The sequence below is a fragment of the Phoca vitulina genome, unplaced genomic scaffold (assembly GCF_004348235.1).
Source record: "Phoca vitulina isolate PV1807 unplaced genomic scaffold, GSC_HSeal_1.0 scaffold79, whole genome shotgun sequence".
Classification (NCBI taxonomy): Eukaryota; Metazoa; Chordata; class Mammalia; order Carnivora; family Phocidae; genus Phoca; species Phoca vitulina.
In genome coordinates this window covers 5,022,733-5,046,967 of record NW_022589782.1, presented here as the reverse complement: position 1 = coordinate 5,046,967, position 24,235 = coordinate 5,022,733, and the positions used below count along the sequence as shown (strand labels likewise).

General features: G+C 44.0%; 1 protein-coding gene across 1 annotated transcript in view; it reads left to right on the top strand.

The window, feature by feature from the left end:
- CCZ1 (CCZ1 homolog, vacuolar protein trafficking and biogenesis associated) overlaps nt 1-24,234 on the top strand; it is a 31,592-nt gene extending 7,358 nt beyond the window's left edge. The window contains exons 8-15 of the mRNA XM_032394086.1: nt 4,943-5,024; nt 6,870-6,931; nt 7,238-7,349; nt 13,451-13,484; nt 14,127-14,244; nt 21,366-21,524; nt 21,797-21,924; nt 23,026-24,234. Of these exons, the coding sequence (XP_032249977.1) occupies nt 4,943-5,024; nt 6,870-6,931; nt 7,238-7,349; nt 13,451-13,484; nt 14,127-14,244; nt 21,366-21,524; nt 21,797-21,924; nt 23,026-23,081 (751 nt within the window). The 3' untranslated portion in view covers nt 23,082-24,234. The remainder of the gene's footprint in view (nt 1-4,942; nt 5,025-6,869; nt 6,932-7,237; nt 7,350-13,450; nt 13,485-14,126; nt 14,245-21,365; nt 21,525-21,796; nt 21,925-23,025) is intronic.
- Nucleotide 24,235: the final 1 nt, after the last annotated feature.

Below are 24,235 nucleotides of genomic sequence, written 5' to 3'. Positions count from 1 at the left end.
AAGTGGTCCAGGTGCATTCTTTTGCGTGCTGCTATCCAGTTTTCCCAGCACCATTAGTTGAAGAGATTGTCTTTTCCGCGTTGGATATTCACCTCCTTTGTTGAAGGTTAATTGACCATATAATTGTGGGTTTATTTCTGGGTTTTCTGTTCTGTTCCACTCCTCTGTGTATCTATTTTTATGCCAGTACCGTATTGTTTTAATCATTAGTGCGTTACAATAGAACTTGAAATCTGGAGTCGTGATGCCTCCGGTTTTGTGTTTTCAAGACTGCATTGGCTATTTGAGGTCTTCTGTGGTTCCATACAGATTCTAGGATTGTTTGTTCAAGTTCTGTGAAAAATACTGTTGGTGTATTAATAAGGGATTTTGTTAAATGTGTAGATTGCTTTGGGTCATATAGACATTTTAACAATATTTGTTCTTCCAGTCCATGAGCAGGGAATGTCTATTTGTGTTGTCTTGAATTTCTTTCATCAGTGGTTTATAGTTTTCAGAGTACAGGTGTTTCACCTCCTTGGTTAAGTTTATTCCTAGATATTTTATTGTTTTCAGTGCAGTTGTAAATAGGATTCTTTTCTTAATTTCACTTTCTGTTGCTTCATTATTAGTGTATGGGAATGGAACAGATTTCTGTACATTGATTTTTGTGAATTTACTGAATTCATTTATCAGTTCTAATAGTTTTTTGGTGGCCTTTAGGGTTTTCCACATATACAGTGTCATGTCATCTGCAAATAATGAGTTTTACTTCTTCCTTACAATTTGGATGGCTTTTTATTTCTTTTTTGTCTGACTGCTCTCGCTAGGACTTCCAGTACTATGTTGAATAACAGTGGTGAGAGTGGACATGCTTTGTCTTATTCCTGACCTTAGGGAAAAGCTCTCAGTTTTTCCCCATTGGGTATGATGTTGGCTGTGGGTTTTTCATATATGACCTTTATTATGTCGAGATATGTTCCCTCTAGGCCTACTTTGCAGAGGGTTTTTATCATGATGGATGTTGTACTTCGTTGAACGCATTTTCTGCACCTATTGAAATGATCATATGGTTTTTATCCTTTTTCTTATTGATCTGGTGTATCATGTTGATTGTTTTGCAAATATTGAACCACCCTTGCATTTCAAGAATAAATCCTACTTGATCATGGTGAATGATTTTTTTAATGTACTGTTGGATTGGTTTGCTACTTATTATATTGTTTTGAAATTATCTGATTGAAGGTAGAAACGTCTGTCTGTCCCAGGACATGGCCAGAACCTGGTACATTGTAGTTGCTTGGTAAATGGTTGTGAGCTCAAAGCAAATGGTTAGTAGAAAATATCTTCTAGTTCTGTTTGGACTTTGTTGCATTTAATGGATGGATTTGGTATTGCAGTGGCCATGATAGGATTAGACATTACCGCTGTTTGGTAAGAGGATGTCAGTCAACTTTCTTGTCCAGAGTTCTTGGCCTGTTTTTTGAGAGAATTTTCTTTTTTTTTTTTTTTTTTTTTTTTAAGATTTTATTTATTTATTTGACAGAGAGAGACACAGCGAGAGAGGGAACACAAGCAGGGGGAGTGGGAGAGGGAGAAGCTGGGACTTGATCCCAGGACCCTGGGATCATGACCTGAGCCGAAGGCAGTCGCTTAACCGACTGAGCCACCCAGGCGCCCGAGAATTTTCTTTTTAGTGAATTGATTTACTTTCCAGAGGTTAATGCTTTTATGAATAAATGGTTTAGCTATTTCTAAGTTCATCAAAGTTGACTATACCCTTGGATCTTGACTGGATTATTTTATATTTAATACATGACAATAACATCTGTATTGTAGACAAAACTGAACCTGATATGAAGGTTTCTACATTGCATTCAAATGGATCAGTTGAGATTTAAGCTGAAGAAAAGTTTTTTTTTTTTTTAAGAAAAAACTTTAGGGGCACCGATTGGTTAAGCATCTGCCTTCGGCTCAGGTCATGATCCCGGGGTGCTGGGATCAAGCCCCACATCGGACTCCCTGCTCCACCGGGAGCCTGCTTCTCCCTCTCTCTCTAGCCTGCTTCTCCTTCTGCTTGTGCGCTCTCTGTCAAATAAAAAAAAAAAATCTTTAAAAAAAATAAACTTTATAAGTATAAATAAAAAATTATTTCAAAAAATAAGTTTAAATAAAATATTATTCGTATTAAACAACCGTATTTGAGAGACTTTGAGAGAACACTTACGCTTCTGAGCAGGACTAGGCTATTGCCTGTTTGATGTGAACCATTGATGTAGTCCTGAATCATTTGGACCTGTTAGTGCAGGAATTTTTTGCTTTGTGTATTTATTTATCTATTTGTTTATTTGCACTAAGGAAGGAACTTTTTAACTTTTTAACTTTTTTTTAATAAGAACTTCCCCCAATAGTAACATCTTCCATAATTATAATGCATTATTGTCTCATTTATTCTTTGTAGGGGAGCGGAAGTAGGGATGGGGGTGGCAGACACTGGAGAGGGCTGCTGTGGTCCGAGGCCTCGCTGTAGGCCACGTGGGAATCGCCTACTTGGGGTTTTGTGCTCTGGACACCTGGCTGCAACTTAGTATTTTTCTTTTTAAGTTTTCTATCCAGATGACCAATACCAAGGTATTTAATGCCTAGCATTAAATCTGAAGCAAAATAATAAAACAAAGCCCTAGTCACAGTACACATGGTAAGCAGTTAAGTAGTGTTGTCTGCCGTCTCCTCTTACAGGGTTTTTTCTACTTCGTGTCCTATGGTCTAGAATAGCGGCATTCAATAAGAAAATAGTGCAGGGGCGCCTGGGTGGTTCAGTCAGTTAAGCATCTGACCCTTGATTTTGGTCCAGGTCATGAACTCAGGATCAAGCCCCACACTGGGCTCCACGCACAGCGGGGAGTCTGCTTGGGATTCTCTCTCTCCCTCTGTCCATCTCCCTGTCTGCTGGCTTGCTCTCTCTCAAATAAATTCTTTTTTTTTAAGATTTTATTTATTTACCTGAGAAAGAGAGCACACTTGAGAGAAAGAGCACAAGCAGAGGGAGAGGGAAAAGCAGACTCCCTGCAGAGCAGGGAGCCCTATGCAGGGGCTCAATCCCAGGACCCTGAGATCATGACCTGAGCCGAAGGCAGATGCTTAACCGACTGAGCCACCCATGTACCCCTAAATAAAATAAATGTAAAAAAAAAAAGAATATAGTGCAAGCCACACATATAATTTTAAGATTCCTAGTAGCTATGTTCAAATGAAAAGAAACTGGTAAGATTAACATTTTAGCCCCATATATCTAAAATTATTTATTTCAACCTGTAAAGGCTTAAATTATTAATGAGCTATTATAAATTTATTATTTCAACACGTAAACAATGTAAATTATTAATGACCTATTCTTTTCGTGCTAAATCTTAGCAATCCAGCGTGTGTTTTACACTCATTTCAACAAGCCACATCTCAAGTGTTCAGTGGCCATATGCGCCCAGTAGCTGCTCTTTTTTTTTTTTTTTAAGATTTTGTTTATTTGAGAGAGGGAAAGCGAGCAAGTGAGCAAGAGAGAGAAAGAGAGAGAGCACCAGCACAGGGAGAGGGAGAAGCAGGCTCCCCGCTGAGCAGGGAGCCCGACTCAGGGCTGGATCCCAGGACCCCGAGATCATGACCTGAGCCAAAGGCAGATGCTTAACTGACAGAGCCACCCAGGCGCCCCCCACTAGCTGCTCTTATTGGAAGTGCAGCTCCAGAAGAAATTGCCCAGCCCATAGTCATTTAGGTAGTGTCTTCTACCTATCATCGACAACCCCTCCCTACTGGTACTTCTTACTAATGTCTTAAAAGGAAAATAACATCCAGAACCTGTTTTGTTTTCCTCCTTCTGTCTTCTTACCTCAGTTATTTCTGTAAAAGAAAAAAAACGGGTGACTTTTCATGTGTTTGATTTGGAGATTCCATCTGCCCAGTTGGCTGCATAATACTTTGAGAGTTAGAGTTGTCATAGGACAAACAAAACAAACCTGCTTAAGGGGCTGGGGCTCCCCCCCTGATAGTTTTAGTTGTGGACAAGACCTTATGAAAATTGACCTGGAAAGGAGAGAGGCGGTAGAGGAAAAGGAAGAGGTGAGACAGCATTGGAAGAGTCTCAGGAAGGGAGCAGCATGTATTTGCCAAGGAAAGCCAAATTTCTCTAACAGATGGTTTCACTGGGAAAAGAAGAGAGAGCCTCTGGAATACGGTATAGAGGCTTCATTTATAATAAAGTTGGATTTCATCACAGGATTTTTTTTTTTTTTTCTGGTTATCTTGAATAGAAAAAAATCAGACACAAACTCATGGTCTGTTTATATCCCTACCTAGAGAACTGATCTCAGATGGGGTCTGCTGCCTGCTAGTGTCTCGGCACTGTTTCCACATGCTGCTTACTCTTGCCTCATTTCAGATTAGACTTGCCTGAAAGTTTGTTGCTTTCTCTTCCTCCTCTCTGCCTACACTGAAGTCCTAGAATTAAGATCCACATACGTTTCTGAGACTGAGTAGGAGCAAGTTCCCCATCAACAGCAGGCCAGTGTTTCCCGGGAGGCTGGGTGCAAGCAAGTGGCATTTCTCTATAGCCTGGAAAGTGAAGAGAAGTCTGCTACCTGAAGTGGAGTGTTGTGGTTATTAATGCTCCCTGAAGAATCCCACGTGGAATTCAAGCAGGGAATCAAGTCAAATCAGATCAGACCAGTGGCTTCTTGTTTAAAATGGCATGTAGAATGCAGGAGGAACAGTAGTCGCCTTTGCTGGCTCAGGATAAAGTGCTAGTGGCAGACTAGTTTAATTCCTTCCCTTCTGGAACTTCCCAGTCAAGGAAAGGGCTTCTGGCTATAATGTAAACAAGAAAAAAAGAGGAGCTTTATTATGATCAGAGCCACAGGAAGACAGAAGACGAGTTCCAGGCTTTTAACACCATGCTTTTCTGATATTTCAGGAGTGGGTTAGAACAAGATGACATGAGAATTTTATACAAATACCTCACCACGTCTCTGTTTCCAAGGCATATCGAACCTGAGGTACGGCCGGGCACTGGTCTTCCTCCCTCCCACCCCCGCCTCTGTCTCTCTCTATGCACATGTATGTTGTATGTATACATACACGCCCACCGGGCTGGGGGGCTGGGGGGGCAGGGGAGGAGGGTGGAGTATTGCGGTGGTCGGTGGGGCACCTCTGACCTATACATTACATTGCTAGTGTGATATTTATGTGGTGGTGTATCCCTTAGCACAGAAAATCATGTGTGTCAGCTCTTTGTTTTGTTATGTTCAAGTACAATAGCAAAGGTCTGTTTTTAAGAGGAGCAATTCATTGGGTAGCGGAGAAACAGGTTTTAGGTAGGGTTCTGGGAACTTGAAAACACCTGGGATCTTTGACAGAAGAAAGGTGAATCCTGTGGTCTTGTCACCTACAAGCATGAGGTGTCATTCTGTAGATATTCTATTGCCTGCCTGGCTTTTCCACTGTGATGCTTACTTTCCCAGTTTTCTGCAGAGATCTGTAAGTAATACTGCAGCCTTCTCCCCAAAGTGTCCTTTTGCAGCTCTCATTAGGTTGAGGATGAAAAATATTCATAGCCCACGAATCATTTCGGCTGAGATGCATACACACGCTCGCTCGCTCCCTCCCCATTTAAGGCTATAACTTGAAACGACAGGAAAAAAAACCTCTTTGATAAGAAATTGAAAGTCCGGTTTTGAGAAGGACTTGGTCCTGCATGTAGTTCCTTTCTAGGCAGTTTGAGGGCAGTGGCCCATGTTTCTTAGGTACGTACCACGTCCCAGACACTGTCCTGAGTGCCCAGCAAACGTGCATTATCTCCTGGCATCCTGACAACGATCCTGAGTAGGATACCTTATCCCCACCTTACAGCTAGGATACTCAGGCTAGGGGGCTTCAGTGACATACCGGGGGTCCCCTCGCCAGGAAGTGGCAGGGCCACGACTTGATCTCAGGATCTGCCTGATGCTAAAGCACCAGTTTACGTCCACACCCTCAGGAGGCTTTTCCATGTGTGACAGTGCAGCTGCCCCAGCAGAAAACCCTGGTACTTTAGTACCTACCTGCCCAGAGAGCGGGGCTTATAAAATAGGAAACCACAGTATTCAGCACGGCAGTGTGAGTGTGGACGCATGAGGCCTTTTTTTCTCAGTACAGACTGCCTACCTGAGGGTCAGATACCCATTTTTACTATTGGATTTAGAATGTTTTTCAACCTTTTTTTGTGTGTGTGTGGCTACATGCTAAAATTTTATGTAGACTAAAAGAATGTCAGAATTTTTTATAAAGAAGTTTCAGCTAACATGACTATTGGATTTGTTTTTGTTTTTTTTCCTTTTCCTGTGCGTATTGAAATAGTACATCTTCGGCAAAAGAGTCTCAGGAGTGTGCTACAGATACAAATCGTGAGGAGGCATGACGTCCTGGCGGAAGGCTTTGGTGTCAGACAGGCATGGGGTTGGCGCCTGGCCCTGCCGCACAGGAGCCCTGTGTGCTGGGGAACTTACACTAACTTGAGTTTCCACAACGAGACAATAGGAAGAGTGTGCTGCCGCTAGGGTCCTACGAGGTGCTCATTGCCTAGCTTACGTTAACCGCGGGGGAAATTTCGGTTACTGCTATAAAAGGAGCTAAGTCAGTCTGTGGAATATAGGGTACGATGAAGATATGAACGTTCTGGTTCATATCAATGCAGCCTTTATGAAGCTGTTGTAATCCCCCTTCCCTTTTATTAGTGGGGAGGAATACGAGTAAATGATACAGAAAAATGGCATGGAGCCAACTGGTAGGTATGAATGCAGTTTTCAAAGCTTCAAAAGGAGAAAATCTAATAAGTCATTTCTCAATGTTGAATTTGTTTACAGTTGGCCGGAAGGGATTCTCCAGTAAGGGCGGAGATGCCAGGAAATCTTCAGCATTACGGAAGGTAGAACTTCTGTTCTTCGATATATAGTATTGGATTTTATTTTATTTTATTTTTTTGGCAAAGGTAAAATCATCAACACTGAATTACCTTTGTGCTGTTTATTGGCAGTCATCAGCAAAGGAAATGCTGTTGTTTCCAGTGAATTAAAACTTTATCAGACTCTGAAATTTGGTGTTTTCCAAGTAATGTCTAGCTTCCAAAAAAAAAAAAAAAGAATATATATTAAGTGGTAATATATTCTGTCTTACATATTCATGTTTATCATTTACCCAATTGAATTGAGTCATTTCTGTGCTTACTTTTCAGATTTCTTACTGGACCCTTGAACCTTAATGATCCAGAAGCAAAATGCAGATTCCCCAAAATTTTTGTAAATACGGATGACACTTACGAAGCACTGCATTTAATTGTTTATAAGGTAACAACTGCTTTTCCCTCCAGCAGTACAGATTAATGTGAAAGTAAATCTTCCTTGCAGTACACTTGTACACGAGTGAGTGTGCCTACATACCTCTTAAATATTTCTCAGAACAGATGTTGAAAGTTCTACTTGTTGTAAAACTCAAAATGGGTGCTCCTCTGGAATAGTGGGTTTATTTTTAGCTCCTTTTCAGTGCTTTTCTTATTAGTGTAAGAATCACTGTCTGACACTGTCTGAGGCTGTGACTGAGAAGCTTTTGAAGCCCCGTGTGCTCACACATCAGAGGCCAGCAAAGATGGTGGTGCCTCGTCGTTAGATGCCTTCCGGTGCAGGGCTGGCAACACTTCAGTGAGTTCTGCTTTCTCGGATTGGAAAGCACGGGCTTGCTGATTCTATAACGGTAGTCCAGTCATAGCTCAGATATGTTAGGTTGGGTTTTCTAAAGGTGGTTTTGGGTTCAAGAAAGAAGGCTAATAAGCATGTGTGTTTATCTTCTTCCCCACCTGAGAGTATAATTATGTTTTAATTTGTAAAGGCCTAGAAATAGTGTGAGAGCACAGGGTGGAGGTGAACATCAGAGTGGAGGGATCCTTCTCTCCCTGGAAGGCAGGAAGGGGGTGTAAGTGGGGTGCTGATGAAGTCCGGCCAAGGACGTGAGTGGAGGAGGTGCACTGAGGCAAGAGCCCACGTGCCCCCACAGAAACCCAGAGAAGCTCCTGGTTTGGAGACAGCACCTAAGGAGTCAGGAGTGGGAGGTGAGCTTGGAAGGGAGGGGAGTAAGTGAAGTGTTGTATATAAACCTGCCAGCCACCCCTTTTCCCATCCTTAAACACACACAGGCAACTGAGCATGTATCCCTGGGTAAAAGTCAAAGGTCCTTTTTTGTTTTTTTTCCTGGGATCATGACCTGAGCCAAAGGCAGACATTTCCAGGTGCCCCTCAAGGGTCCTTTTAAAGAAAAACAATCTGGGGGATGCCTGGGTGGCTCAGTCGTTAAGCGTCTGCCTTCGGCTTGGGTCGTGATCCCAGGGTCCTGGGACTGAGCCCCACATCGGGCTCCCTGCTCATCGGGAAGCCTGCTTCTCCCTCTCCCACTCCCCCTGCTTGTGTTCCCTCTCTCGCTGTGTCTCTCTCTGTCAAATAAATAAAATCTTAAAAAAAAAAAAAAATCTGGGGAGCCCTACGTGGCTAGTGTGGATGTGAACACCTGAGAAAAGCGGTGATTTAGGTGCCCGTGTAACTGCTGCCCTCGTCCTGCCCCAGAGCAGAGCCTCCCTCCCTGGTCAGCCGCGCACTCCCTCATCCTTTAGTGTGCTTGGAAAAACAAAGCTGTAGATCTTGAAAGAAACAAAAACGACTTTGAGAACAGAGAGAACTTGTAAAAATTAACATCCGCAGAGATTAGAGAAGTGTATCTATAAAACTGAAACAGGACACGAAAGAGTCAGGGCTAGAGTAAACTTAGGTTAATTGAAAACATAATTCTTAAAATTATTTATTGGGGCAAGATACACATAGCATAAAATTTGCCATTTTAACCATTTTTAAGTGTATGGTTTGGTGACATTAAGTACATTCACAGTATTGGACAGACGTCACCACTGTCTGTTTCCAAAACTCGTCTTCACCCCAAATTCTGTACCCATTAAACAATAACCCTTCAGGGCGCCTGGGTGGCTCAGTCGTTGAGCGTCTGCCTTCGGCTCAGGTCTGATCCCAGGGTCCTGGGATCGAGCCCCGCATCGGGCTCCCTGCTCTGCGGGAAGCCTGCTTCTCCCTCTTACACTCCCCTTGCTTGTGTTCCCTCTCTCGCTGCCTCTCTCTCTGTCAAATAAATAAATAAAATCTTTAAAAAAAAAAAAAAAAACAATAACCCTTCAGCCTCTGTCCCCTGAAAATATAATTTTTGACAGGAGAACTTCATTAGAAGGGTTGAAGATAAGTTGCCCTGCCTCAAATACAAGATAAAATGACCAGAGATGAAAATCTTGGGTTCAAGAAAGAAGGTATTGGATTATTTCCAATAATATCGTTGGAACTGATAGAGAAAATCATTGAACACTACATCAAAAACTAATGATGTACTATATGTTGGCTAATTGAATTTAAATTAAAAAAATAATTTTTAAAGGAAAAAATTTTAAAATTAAATAAAATATGGCGAAAAGATGGGAGAGAGGGATTTCCACATCTGATTCATAAAAAGTTGAAGAAGAAATTAGTCAAGTGTATTATGAGCACATGTCTAGCTGAAGAAGAACACATTTCCCAGATTGAAAAGGCCCACTGAATGTCTCACACAGTATCAGAAAGACCCACTCCAATGCACACAGTGGGCAGTTTCAGAAATATAAAGAGAAGAGCCCAGAAGCTTCCAGAAGGAAAATCAGGTCACCTGTAAATAAAACCGGCATTAGCAGCTGTTTCCTTACTGGCAGCAGATGTTAGGTAACAAGGAAGGAAGACTTTCAAAGTTCAGAGAGAGAGAGAGAGTTTTTTAGTGTAGAATTCTTTGCCGAGCTAAACAATCTCATCACAGGTGAGATCGAAGAAAGGTGTATTAATAGTGAAAAGTCTCAGAAAGGTTACCCCATGCATCCATTCTTAGGGTTTGCATGGGGTTGTATATCAGAATCAGTGAGGAAACCAAGAACGAGAATACCTTGGAATCCACAACAGTGGCCGTGACACAGGAGAACAGTAAGAAGGAGGCTTGAGGTGATAGACCTCTGAGTCGGTGACGAAGTTAGCACCTCTCAGGGACTTCCGCAATGGAACAGAGGAAGGGGGGCTCTGTTCTGGGCTCAGGGGCTCCAGAATAAAAGATGTTGCATTCATAAAATAGTATGGCTGCGAGATTTGATTGAATGTTGGGGGTGCTAAGGAATGGCACAGGAGGAGAGAATTCCAGGGAAGGTGTACAAACAGATGTGTCTGAAAATGAACCATAACTGGGGTAGGGCAAAGCCCACTTTTCTAGCAAGTTAAAATCATTCTCCTCTGAATGACACGGGGTAATGACTTTGAACCCTAGTGGAAGAAATATCCTGGTACACTCTGTTGTTTATTGGATTTCCTTTTTTGAGTCAATCAATAGGTAGAATTTTAAATGGGATGATGGCATCACAGTTACTTTAAAATGTTCTTTTTTTCAAAACCGCTTTACTGAGATAAAATTAACATACTGTATAGTTAGCCCATTTAATGTATTCAGTTCAGTGGTTTCTCACTGCAAAGTGCAGGAGTCCCCAAGACCACCCTCGCTCCTGACACACAGTGCTAGCTCAGGGGCCCCCAAGACCACCATCAGGCCCGGGAATTCACTAGAGGTGCTCGCAGGACTCAGAGAAGCCGGCACGCTCCCAGTTACAGTTTATTACAGCAAAGGGGTGCAGAGGAAAGACGGTCCAGGGAAGAGGCGCACGGGGCAGGATCCAGGAGTCACCAGGCCCAAGCTTCCAGGTGTCCCCTCCCGGTGGAGCTGCGCAGACACCACGGGGCCTGTTTCTCCTAGCGGGGATGTGTGACGTGTGCGGAGACTTGTTATCCGGGGAGGCTCTCTCGAGCCTTGATTTCCAGAGTTTTACTGGGTGTTGGCCCTGGCCTTAGGCCCCAGCTCTCCAGAGCTCTGCTGATGCCCCGTGGGCTCGGGGCACAGGGGGTGCTGGCCTGTGGTTTTTCTCTCCTCCTGAAGTCGTGGTCTGGTTTTGGTATCAGGCTTCTACTGGCTGCAGGCTAAGTTGGGAAGTGTTTCCTCATCTCCTGTTTTTTGGAAGAGTTTGTGAAGGATTGCTGTTAATTCTTTGAATAATTGGTCACAGTGAGCCATCTACATCTGGGCTTTTCTTTGTTGGAAACCTTCTCATTATGAAAGAGTCTCGGTCCTTGTTCTAGGTCTTATTGTCTATTTCTTCTCTAGTCAGTTTCAGTTGTTTGTGTCTTACTGGGAATTTGTTCTGCTTGTTATTCAGTATGTTCGTATGTAATTTTTCATAGTGTTACAGCCTTAAAATCTTTTTCCCCCCCATAAATCAGTAATGGTGTCTCCTCTTTAATCCCTCATTTTAATGGTTTATGTCTCTTCTCTTTTTGACTTGGTCTAGGCAGTCTAGCTAAAGGTTTTTCAATTTTGCTCATCTTTTCAGGGAACCAACTTCCGGTATTATTTTTTTCGTATTGATGTTCTGTTCTCTATTTCATATATTTCAGCTCTGATCTTCATTGTATTCTTCCTTCTCTTTAGGTTTAGTTTACTCTTTTTTTCTAAGGTCTGAGGATGGAAATTTAAGTTCTTGATTTGAGATCTTCCTTCTTTTTAATACTGTATGTGTTGACGGCTCTGAAGTTATAAAGACTGATGCTGTTAATACTCAGATGTAGTGGGTGTTCTTAAACATTCCTCCATTTGCTGTCTGCCCTTTGGCCAGTTTCCCTCTGGAAATTTAAAGTATTGTTTTTTATAATTTTCTTCAATTATGGTGTTTAGACTGAGGAGAATCCGTGGAGCTCCTCATGCTGCCATTTTGAACGGGCTCCCTAGTCCTGGTCCTCCGTGGATACCTAACTGATCTGTGTCTGGAGTAACTGTGGCATCTGAGATGAGCATGTAGGTAGGGGAGGGGCGAAGGGTAGGACTGTGTGTCAGCTGACAGTCACTGGGGAAGTGATGGCCTGCAGGGTTCGTCATGCCATTCTGTGTGCTTTTCTACGTATTGGAAATTCTTCAAGTTTTTAAACAAGGACTTGAAAGGCACATTTAAAAAAAACCAACCTGTCAGGGGTCACGCATGCAGATGCCTGCAGGAACCCCGCAGATGGTAGACATAAGCGCATGGGGCTTCAGTATGGAGTCGTGCTGTCAAACACGGCGTCGCTCGAGTCGGAAGGAGGCCAGGGGCCACTCACCTCCACGAGGCAGCGCCTCGGAAAGCAGAGCTGGTGGTCTCAGCTGTGCTGGTATCTCAGGAGAGGCTGGAAGTTGGAATGTTTGTAGGAAACTAGCTGGCATCCAAGTCAAAATTACACAGAAAGAAACACATACTGGATGGAACTCGCCTGTGAGCCACGAGTGTTGCAGCCTGTTTATAAGCAGGTGATCATTACGATTCACTTACAAAATAGTGCAGGTGTGCTTAGGTATGACTGTGTGGGAAGAGAGGTACAGCTGCCGGAGGTTGAGAGGAGGGTGTGGGGAGAGGTGCAGAGACGGGGGGTGGGGTAAGTGTGCTCGTGGGAGAAGCAGCAATCCAGGAGCTGGTGCCTGAGACTGTGGCGTGAGAACTGGGCCATCGGGGCTGTAGGGCGACCCGTGGGGAAGCTGGAGCGGCTCTAAACGGGGAGGAAGAGGGAAGCTGCTGAGGGCTCATTCCTGTCGTGACGTGAGGAGGGATTCAGTGTGACATCTGAAGGCCGCGGCGCTAGAGCCGTGGTATCTACGACCGTGAAAAGTGGCCGCCTGCAGGAACGGGCCTCAGGAGGAGCTCTGTGGCTTTCCGTCCCGAGGCCGTGTGTTCTGTGTGACGGTTTCACCACTGTGCGGTGTATACCATATACAGTGATAAATTTAAACGTGTCTGGTTGTTGGATTTATGGTCTTGGTTGCTGTAGCCAGTGTCCCAACGGCAACATTCACTATCATGAAAGGGGAGACAAGGGGACATTAATCTGCTGGGGGCTTTTTAACTGCGTTCATGGAAATTTTCAAACATACACAAAAATAGAGACTAGAAGAATGAATCCCCAGGCGCCCAGCACACAGCTTAATTTAATTAACATGCTGATCTTTCATCTGTTTTCCCTGTACTTTTTTTTTTGCTAGTACATGTTAGATCATGTCATTTCACTCGTAAATGCTTCAGTTTGCATCTCTAATAAGGGCATCTGTTTCCACCTAACCACCATGTTATTAGCACACCTGGCAAAGTAAACACTTTCCTTAATGTTCTCTGCTCTCCAGTCCGTATCCAGATTTCTCCAGTTGACTAAAAAATATCTTGACCAAGTGATTCAAGTCAAGATTCAAACAAGGCCACTGCATTGGGTCATCGAATTTCTTTTTTGTGCTGTTTTGTAATCTTTGGTTTGTTTTCTCTTTCCAGGCCATGAGTGCAGCTGTGTGCTTTATGATTGATGGTAGGTACACACCTGGATCTGACTTCAGCCCGAGCAGATAAGCCTTTTCTCTTTACACCTTGCTGTGTTCTATCCCTAAACAGTAAACATGTTGTCATAGACGCTCTGTGAAGCACGGCTCCCCTCTGTGATCCCTGCCAGGGACTAGCTCTTCCTCGTATTTTTGACGTCCTGGCCTACCTGCTTCCTAGCGGTGGGCCCTGGGCACCTTTCTGTGCCTCCCTGCCTGTTAAGTGATAATAAGAGTACCTTTATCAAAGGGGGTTTAGGGGGTTAAATGGGGTCGTGTTTGTAAGAGACCAGAGAGCAGCTGGGCCCTGAATGCTGTGTGCTGTGCGTTAAGTATTTGACCTTCTTCGGTCTACTGGGGGTAGCCAGCCAATTTACCAGCCCACGGGGTGTGCTTAAATTGATATGCACAATGAGATAGGTCTTCGACTCTTTTACACCTTAAATATAACTTCGACTCTTCTGTTTCTCTTCTCTTTGGGAGGGGAGGGAGAGCCAGTCATTTAATTGTTTTATTTTCCTGATCAGTAAAGTTTTCATTGGAATGCTATAATTAAGACCATTAGATGAATATTGACCTTTTCGACACAAAGAATTCTAAAACTTACTGGTATTTTTTAAATTACTCGTCAGCCTCCGTACAGCCCACGTTGGATTTTTGCCGAAGACTGGACAGCGTTGTTGGGCCCCAGCTCACAGTGCTGGCATCTGACATTTGTGAGCAGTTTAACATCAACAAAAGAATGTCTGGGTTTGTACTTTGCTTCGTGTTTACTTTCTGGCATTTAACTGGTTTGGGAAGAAGAAGGGTAGTTTTTACTTAAGAATATGGATGGTAATATCATTTGTGTTTTCTCTGAATCCAGAGAACAAACGTGCAGTTCAGGCCTGTCTGAAAAGCTCCCTGGGGACCTGTTCCCTGAGCTTTGCTGCTCCATGATGACGGTGGGGGCTGGGTCTTCTGTGAATACCTTCCCTCAGCTCTCCCCTGACTGTGGCGTAAACGAATGGGGTGGCGTGTGCCAGCCGTGCCTGTGGGCTGGACCTCGTGGGCACCACCTCACATCCCACGTGACCACCAGCCCAGACTGAAAAATTCACACCGGCAGTGGTAATCAGCAGGGCTTGGGCCTCGTGTAGACAGAAAGTACTTTGCCTCTTGTGCATACATGTAGGGGGGAAAGTTAGCTATGATGTTGGCCTTTAGGGCCTTGGGCTAGAATCTGGTGCCTTGAAGGACTCTAGCTCGAGTAGTGTATCAGGAGACTCAGGTTAAACTCATTTTGGTTCTAAGAACACTGGGAAGTCATTGAACCTCTTTCTACTCTCTTCTCAATGTAGTCATGTTATAAAGATTAAGCGAGCATGTGGGAAGTACTTTGAGAAACAAAAGCCCTCTTTATATGGACTTCCTGTATGTTTGAGAAGTTACTAACGTGTATGAATTTATGTATAACCTGTGTTTGTAGTGATCCCATGCTGTGCCTTTATGGTCTTCCAGAAGCACCAGCCCGTAGAGAGGTCACACACAGGGTCAAGGTGATAGTACGTGTAGGTTCTGTATCTGCGTGTGGATTGTTACTGTCAACAGCTTACCTCGCATTAGAAAAGATAAGGCCAAGAAATGAACGTGCCTGACCGCTTTCCCTCTTGAGGTTTAATTTTTTCCAATTCAATTTAATTAACATACAGTGTATTATTAGTTTCAGAGGTGGAATTTAGTGATTCATCAGTTGCATGTAACACCCAGTGCTCATTCCATCAAGTGCCCTCCTTAATGCCCATCCCCCAGCTACCCCATCCCCCCCCACCTCCCCTCCAGCAACCCTCAGTTTGTTTCCTAGAGTTCAGCATGTCTTATGGTTTGTCTCTTGAGGTTTAATTTTTTCACCATGAAACTGTCAGATTTTTCTGAAGGAAACATAAGTGAGTCAGATCTGTTGGGTATCATGCAAGTTATAAACTGCTGAGTGGAGAGAGAGAAGGTGTAGTTCCCTGCGTTTCCCCAAACCCCCCCTCCCCTCCCGGGAGATTGCTGGACATGTTAACTGTTCTGCCTGTGCTTTCCGTAGATGTGACGGATTTTAATTAACTCACCAGTGAGTATCTGAACCAAGTCTTGCTTGTCAGGGACCTTCTATTCTGCAAAAGTCAACTTTCCTTGGGATTGTACGGAGGTCATGTCACCTATTTTTCATTTTTAACTTTGGTTTTATCGGTTTTTATAACATACAAGTTTGGGATTTATATAGTCCATCTTATTAGTCACTTCCTTTAGATTTCTACCTTCGGTGTCATACTTGCGGCTTTCTACCCTGATATAAAAATAGGTTATTTTTATCTCTGGTACTTTTATGGTTTTATCTTCCCATGTTTCAATCTTTAATTCACCTGGAATTTTCAAGGGCTAGAGGAAGGGCTCTGAGATTTTTTCCCTTTGAAGAAAGGAGAGGGCCATGGACATTAACAGTCTAATTTCATTAGAAAGCAGTTTTCTCTCCAATATTTTATTATGGAAATTTCCAAACACAGGAAGGTGGAAAAAATGACGCCGTGAACACACACACAGCCCCCCACTTAGATTCTACAGTTAACCCTTTGCTGTGTATGGTCTAGCACAGCTCCGTCTATCGCAGGGGACAGGTTTTGACTGTTAACAGAACTGCTGTGTAGTATCAGTGGCCCCTGGGAGACGCGCACCTGGAAAACTCGATGGTCGAACACACTAAACTTAGGGCAGAACAGAGACCCTAGAGGCATAGTTGTTTTTGTCTTTGAAAGTTGACCTTAGGGGGCGCCTGGGTGGCTCAGTCGCTAAGAGTCTGCTTCTCCCTCGGCCCCTCCCCCTGCCTGTGTTCCCTCTCTCGCTGTCTTTCTCTGTCAAATATATAAATAAAATCTTAAAAAAAAAAAAAAGCTGACCTTAGAGTTGCTCTCGACGCATCTGAGATTTTATATGTTGTAAGGGGCTCTCGCTTGCCAGGCTGTTAAGTATCAGCTGACTAGAGGAAAACGCCTGAATTCAGTACAAAAGATAATGTGCTTTTCTTCTGGAAATCCTGACCCAGATCAAACCATTTTACACGCTAGTCCTAGGACCTCCAAGACTCATCCCAGCTCCTCCCGGCATTGCCGAAGGGTGAGGGGTGCTGACGAGGCAGCCAGCTGTCCCCGTCCTGACCCCAGAGGTCAGCGCCAGGTGCCCCGCTGTTCTGTCAGGCTCAGTCCTCGGGGGAGAGCAGCCATAGCGCTGGCTCAGGGCGAGAGGTTTCGTGTTGAATCCATACTCTTAAGCTGCAGTTCTTTTATTTATTTATTTTTTTAAAGATTTTATTTATTTATTTGACAGAGACAGAGATAGCGAGAGCAGGAACACAAGCAGGGGGAGTGAGAGAGGGAGAACCAGGCTTCCTGCTGAGCAGGGAGCCCGACGCGGGGCTCGATCCCAGGAGCCTGGGATCATGACCTGAGCCGAAGGCAGCCGCTTAACCAACTGAGCCACCCAGGCGCCCCAAGCTGCAGTTCTTTTTTTTTTTTTTTTTTTATAAAGATTTTATTTATTTATTTGAGAGAGAGAGAATGAGAGAGAGCACATGAGAGGGGGGGAGGGTCAGAGGGAGAAGCAGACTCCCCGCCGAGCAGGGAGCCCGATGCGGGACTCGATCCAGGGACTCCAGGATCATGACCTGAGCCGAAGGCAGTCGCTTAACCAACTGAGCCACCCAGGCGCCCCCAAGCTGCAGTTCTTTTAATGTTCCTTAGAAAATTGAGGTCACCCCTTTAAAGAATGGCATGAAGTAGGTTGTTTGGTATTTGGTTTCTATTACTTGTGTGACACCTTGATTTTTTTCTACTCAAGGACTTAGTTTAAGTATTTAAAAAAAATTTTTAGAGAGTAATTTATGTCCTTAATTTTAATTTCTATTTTTTTAAAACATTTTTTTGAGAGAGAGAGAGAGCAGGAGCAGGGGGGAGAGAAAGAAGCAGACTTTCCGCTGAGCGGGGAGCCCGACATGGGGCTCGATCCCAGGACCCTGAGATCATGACCTGAGCCAAAGGCAGATGCTTAACCGACCGAGCCAGCCAGGCATCCCCTATGTCCTTAATTTTTAAATTCAGAAATACAAATATTGGAAATCTTCTCTCATTTAGCTTGTATGTTTTTAGACTTGTACACATAGGAAAACAGTGACATATACACAGTGTTCTTTACGGATGGGCTTTTTAAACCATGTCATGTTGTAAATCTGTAGCTTTTAAAAAAATATATGGCATGAACATCATTTTAAACCAATAAATATGGATCTGCCTCTTCTCTTTCAGGGTTTCATGGTACTTAATTGGATAGATGAGCTCTGTTTGTTGAATCCTTGTTGCATTTGATGGGTGGTCTGGTTCTGGCTGCTAGCATTAAAACAGCTCTGTATTAAACCATCTGGTGCATACGTGTACTCATCCTGTTCGTAGATATCCCTGGCATGGAGTTCTGGGGCAGAGGGAATGCGCAGTGACAGTGGGTCACCTCCCACAGGGGCCACCAGCACTCATGCACTGTGCTGTGTCAGACGCCCACTAGGTGACACGGAGGTTGGCATTTCTGTCTCCCACGAACCGCCTGTCCGTGTCCATTGGCTCTTCCCACTCCAGTGCTTTATATCTTTGCTTTTACATCCGTGCTTTTCAGTCATACCACGTATTTTTTTGAGTTTGGTTTTACTATTTTTGATAACATGTCTGGGATTCGTATGTAGTCCATTTCATTGGGCATTTCCTTTAGATTTCTCTCTTCACTGGCCTACTTGCAGCCATCTATCCCAATATCATTTTTAAAATGCCATTATCGTCTGTGGTACTTGTATGGTTTTATCTTGTGTCTCAGTCTAATTCACCTGGAATTTTTAAGGGCTAGAGGAAGGGCCCTAATTTAAGACTTTTTCCCCCAAATTGATCATTTTCTGAATTCGAGACATTTGTTTCTGTTTCTTTCACATATTCCTACTCACTAGCCACTTTGAGTGCTAAAATTTGGAAAGGTGTGAGGAGGAGGAGGAGGAGGTACAAAGTTACTGGAAAAGGAGACTCTTTCCTGTGAGCAATTCTTATCATCCTTTTTTATCAGTCATTTTGAATACATTTGTAAACCAGCCCAGTTCCTTGGGAGGTTGACAGCGCTAGGATTCCTAGTGAGGAGCACACCCACTGACAGCAGGTTGCTGACAGTGAGACTCAGGACGGGATGCCAGGCAGGAGGGAAGCGAGAAGGGATGGGTTGGCCCTGCTGGCATCCAGAGGGGGTGCAGGGGGAGCAGGAGCGGGGAAGCCTTCCTTCCAGGGCAGAGTTCACGTGCATATTCCAAGGGCTCAGCTGTGCCCCACGTCCTGATTACCCTAGACATGCAAAGGAACAGAGCTGTACTGTGTAACTCCTAAATTAAGAGCAGTTTTCCTTTTTTACAATCTACACATCGGTCAATTCAGAATCTTATTTTTTAGTTCGGTTTGTTAAGTGAGGAATAGCCATCCTCACCTAGAAACCACGTGTCTGGCAACCTGAGCCGTCTGGAACGAGGCCCAGAACAAGGAAAACCACCAGATGGTCTCGGTGCTCCCAGCCAGCCATTGACGTCCACAGGGAAACTCCACAAGCAGTCAAGCACCCGCTAAACATCTGCTGATTTCCTCCACCGGTTCAGAGCCTTTCCTGGCATGCTCTTGAAGTTTGGATGGGTTTTCACATACCTGGTCCTTAAACACTGAAGTCTCTGGCAGCTCAGTAAAACTGAAGCTGTTTACTCATGGGAGACCTCCCTGTGACTCTGCCAATCACAGATCCTTGGGTTTTCAGCCAGTTGTAGAAGAAAGAGTCAAAGGGATGTGAAGAAAGGGTTGACAGAGAACAGAAAATCCTCTCTAAAAAACAACCACTTAAGACAGGCCCCACCTTTCCATGTTCTTTGAGGATATCGTTACTGTGCTATGATATTTTTAAACCAAACTTTGCAACAGATTGTCAAGAGGAATTCTGCATTTCCCTGTGTTCAGTGTATCTTATATTGACGTAGGTAACTGTATTTAGCATGTTCTTTTTTTAAGAAGGCAAGAAATTTGCATTTCTTTGTTTAGGAAAAAAACACTTTGGTGTATAAAAGGAGTCTGTTTTCGCTCTTTGGAAAAGATACCAGGTGAATGTGGCGGCTACTCCTTGAAAACTAGCACAGCGTTCGTTAGATGTTACTTTCGATAGAACTAAAAGCCTGTAGGATGAATGTTATCCTTGCTGTTTTTATTGTGAGCTGGTCTCTCGTTTTTCTTTTATTAAGAGGACAAGTTAATAGTGAAAAAGCAAGTAGCAATTTTTCTATTCCTGTTTTTATGTTATCCTTGTGGAAGGCGGAGTAGAAAGAGGCCACGTTGGTCCCTGTTGTAACTGCTGCATAGCGTTTGCTCATGTAAATTTCCATCGTGGGTACAAAAGAAATAATTTAGATCTTCTTAGAAGAGTATTTTACACATTCTAAGTGAGGGAAAGAGGGAGGCCACAGAGAATGTTTTGGGGTGAAACGGAACAGCCAGGACTGGAAGCCTGATTGCGGCTGGGTAGAAGTTTGTCTGCCTGGACAGCAAAATTCCCAACTCTTTCCACACGTTTTTGAAGTGTTCCATCCTCCCAGTGTTTCTCGTAGTTATACTTGCTTTTCTTAGTTTTAGGGGCCTACTTAAAAACATATTCTGGTTTTGTTACGAATTCTCTTTTCATTTTCCTGGACACTAAGCCATCCACGTTCTTTCTTTGCCTAGATGTAAAGTATTACAGTAGTAACCCACTTTTCCAGAGGTCGGATTTCCGGCACCCTCAGCCCACCAGAACATGGCTGCTAACCCGGAAGTAAGCAGAGAAGGCTTCTGAGCCCCCCAGTGGCAGGGCTGCTCAGACTGTCACCACACCCGAGTGTACCTGAAGTAAGGGTGCAGTGAGCAGGGAGGGCGGGAGGCCCCGGGAGCTGTGTCCTCGCTGTCGGAGGGGCTCCCTCAGGAGCCCAGACTCGGACCTGGGAGGCAGTGTGGTAGCCTTGGCCAGTCGTTTCAAATAGTAAAAGATGTATTCCAATTAAAATATTCATTACGCTTCAGCAGAAAAGCCTAATACGCCTTAGAACGGTCTCCCTCTAGGGTGGTGAAAGCTTTGTTACGGGAGTAAGCTTCAGTTCTGTGGGGGATGACCTACAGGGAGCGCATTCGTTCCCCAGCACCGTGGGATAAGGGAGCCGTTACTCCCCTAGAACGGGTCAGCAAACAGCTTCTGCAAAGGGCCACATCATACGCATTTCAGATTTTGTGGGCTCTGTAGGTCACAAATACTCAGCTGTCGCTGAAGCGTGGAAGTGGCCACAGACGGCACGTGAGCGTCCGGGTGCGGCTGTGTACCCTAAAGCGTTGTTTAGGAAAAAGGCCACGTTTGGCCCCAGGGCCTCTAATTGTTTGCTGACGCCTCTGCTAGAAGACAGGTGGCCTGTGTGTAGTTTGCATTTTTTTAAAAAATTCAAAACGCGGAGACTAGTCAAGTGATTGCCATTTCTAAAGCACTATTATGGAGAAAATCATCACAAAAATGGTTATAATACTGGTTTTTCAAAAAAAGATAAACTTCATCTATCTGGAAAATTCCATCATATTGATTACTTCACGGTTATCAAGTAAGTTACTAGTGAACAAAGAGCCTATTACATCTTAACTGAGATTCTTGATTTGAAGGCCCAGCCATCGAAAATACAAGGCCTTAGCCACATGGATTTAAGGTTTTAACAATGTAGTGCTATTGTTTGGATAATTATTCTTTGAGAATGTTACCATTTTAATGACATGTTTTCACAGGTCTGAAAAAGAACCCCAGTTTAAGTTTATCTACTTCAACCATATGAATTTAGCTGAGAAAAGTACAATTCACATGAGGAAAACACCTAGTGTGTCACTTACATCCGTGCATCCGGATTTAATGAAGATTCTGGGTGACATCAACAGTGATTTTACTAGGTAATTCTAACAACTGCTCAACTTAGGTGTCCCCTTTCTAAGGAGAGAAGAGGCATTGAAGGAATCCTCTTCAAAGGAGTGGCCCCGAGCCGCCTCAGAGGGCCACCCTTCCAAGGAGATCAGGAGGCCCCGAAGTCGCTGGTCACTTGCACGTGACTCCCCACACTTTTCACGTGACTGGTTTCCAGTTTCTGGTCTTAGAATGTGTGTGTCTTTCACGCTGTAGCTAACCCTATAACAAACTGTTGCATTTTGGAACTCATGTCTTGCAGAGTGGATGAGGACGAAGAAGTCATTGTGAAGGCGATGAGCGATTACTGGGTTGTCGGGAAGAAGTCTGACCAGCGGGAGCTGTATGTTATTCTGAATCAAAAAAACGCAAACCTGATTGAAGTCAATGGTAAATAGGCTTTGGTACTTGAGCAGAACTTGAGTGCTGTCCATTCAGTGTGCCGGGAAACCTGCTAGAGAGTGAGTCACGACTGTGGGGATGTTGAGCAGATGCCTGTTGCTTAAAGGAAACCATGGTTTGATCCATTCTGTGTTCTTCTATAGCACAGTGCCTTGAAAAAGTACATGAAAAACTTCCCTGTGTTACAGGAGACCTGGAGTGGCTGAAGGAAAATTTTCTATAATGCTAAAAGGAAAAAAAAAATCCCATGGCTTTATTCACCGTGTATAAAAATGTCCACTTTTATTCCCGGTGATAAAGAGACATCCCGAGGCAGAGCTGTCAGGTTCACTGCACAGGTTACAGCCCCCTGTCCGTGGCTGAGCAGACCAGTGGCGCGGGACCTCCCGCCCGCCTTCCAGTTGTCTGGTCCCGAGCGCACTGTGGTTCCAGCGATCGCCTCGGCTGATCCTGACAGCTGCTTGTGCTGGAGGAGAGGGTGGTGTCCCCTTCACCGCCTCGGGCTCTCTTGCTGCTCCGCTTGAGCGGGACAGTTGGGGCAGTGCTCTACGTAGGAGAAAAGTTAGGTGTGTGGTTTTGTTTTTTGCACAAATCTGCTAGGACACAGTACATTTTTCTCTTACTAGTACTTGTAGCAAGAGTCGTGTGCGTTAGAAACAGCAGTGAATGCAGCCAGCACAGGGGGATGGAGTCATGGTGGTGCCGCCCCTGCCGAGCACTTGAACCGCGGCCCAGGTGGCAGCCAGGGTTCCTGGAGGGTTGTACCCGATTGTCAGCGTTTAGAAGTTGCACTCCAGTCCCCCAGCCCGTGGGTGTGTCAGGCGCTTGCGCCTCCCCCGGCCCCGAGGAGCACTGTGTGGCACAGCACTGAGGTCTCGGGGCACTCAAAGCTTTTGTTGTCCTTTCTCTTGATTGATGAACATTTCTGACCTAGGCCTCGGAGCTTAAAGGTCAGTAAATGCAGACATTTATTCCCAACTCTATTCCAGAAGAGTTTAAAGTACTAACGTATATCCTATAACCTTTTAAGTGAAAACCTCAGTTTCTCACTCCCCTGTTTTCTGCCTTTTTTTTTTTTTTTTTTTGCAGAAGAGGTAAAGAAACTTTGTGCAACGCAGTTCAATAACATATTCTTCTTGGATTGACCCATAATGGCTCGCCGAAACATCTTTTAAAAAACAACTCAGCAGGCATTTTGTTTACCGCTGCAGGTTCTCGGTCATATTATTGACTGAATTAATGACAATAGTAAAGCAATACTTGCTTTGAAGAATCAAATTTCTACTCAGTCTGATGATCCGCTGGGGTTTTTAGATTTTAAATATTTATGTGGAAATAATTAAAGGTAGTCGGCTACATCTCTTTCATTCCATTCTTTTGACATTATGTGAATATTTTATTGGAAAATAAGACAAATAAATTGTTAAGGTTTTTAAAATTCTGGTTTGGCTTTGAGTCTCTCACCTGTTGCTTGCTTGTGGACCACTCCGCTCAGGGCCCCTGGCTCGTCCTTGGGGATATTCTAGCAGCAAGAGCTTCTTGGAGTTTGGGTCCCTTCCCTGGTCACTAGATCTGTGGTAGCGAACCCAGAGCATTTGGCCAAAGTAATTGCTAGACTTGGTTTTTCTCTTGAGTACGAATGTGATTTTTAGACCACGTATAATACAAAGGACTGAATGGAAGTGCCCCAGTGTGGTCTAAACGGCAAGCATTCTTCATTTGTCGTGTAGAACCCTCAAGTGGCCACAGCTGCTTGTGTCCTCACAGCTGAGATGTAGCCTGGCTGGAATTTTTGTTGCCGTTCTCATGTCTTATGTAATTTACTCTTTCCATTATGAAATCATGAATCACTCTTCACCCATGAGTTACCTGAGACGGTGTCTCTTTCTGGCAATAGAAGGCATTCTGTATCATGTATTCATTGCTGACTTATTAATTGCAGCACAATTAGATCATGGTCTCAGATGTATCCTTTGAAGTTGTACTTTTCAACCTAAAATGCAGTCAGTGTTTATTCTCTATTGCAGTCCTGTTTCTGCGTGTTCAAACTTTTCAGTTTCCTTGCTTATCCTTACTAAATGTTTGTCTTTTTGATCTGTTTCCTCCCTATAATTCTGCCAGCTTTTGCAAGGCCAAGATGTAAGACGTTTATGAATAATGCATCTTTTGAGGGGGTTGGTCCTTTTATCAGTATTTCTGGGTTTATCCCTGTTCAGTTGTTTGCTTTATATTGTTCTTTATTTTTTTTAGAGGGAATGAACAGGCAAGGGGTGGAGGGGCAGGAGGAGAGAGAGAATCC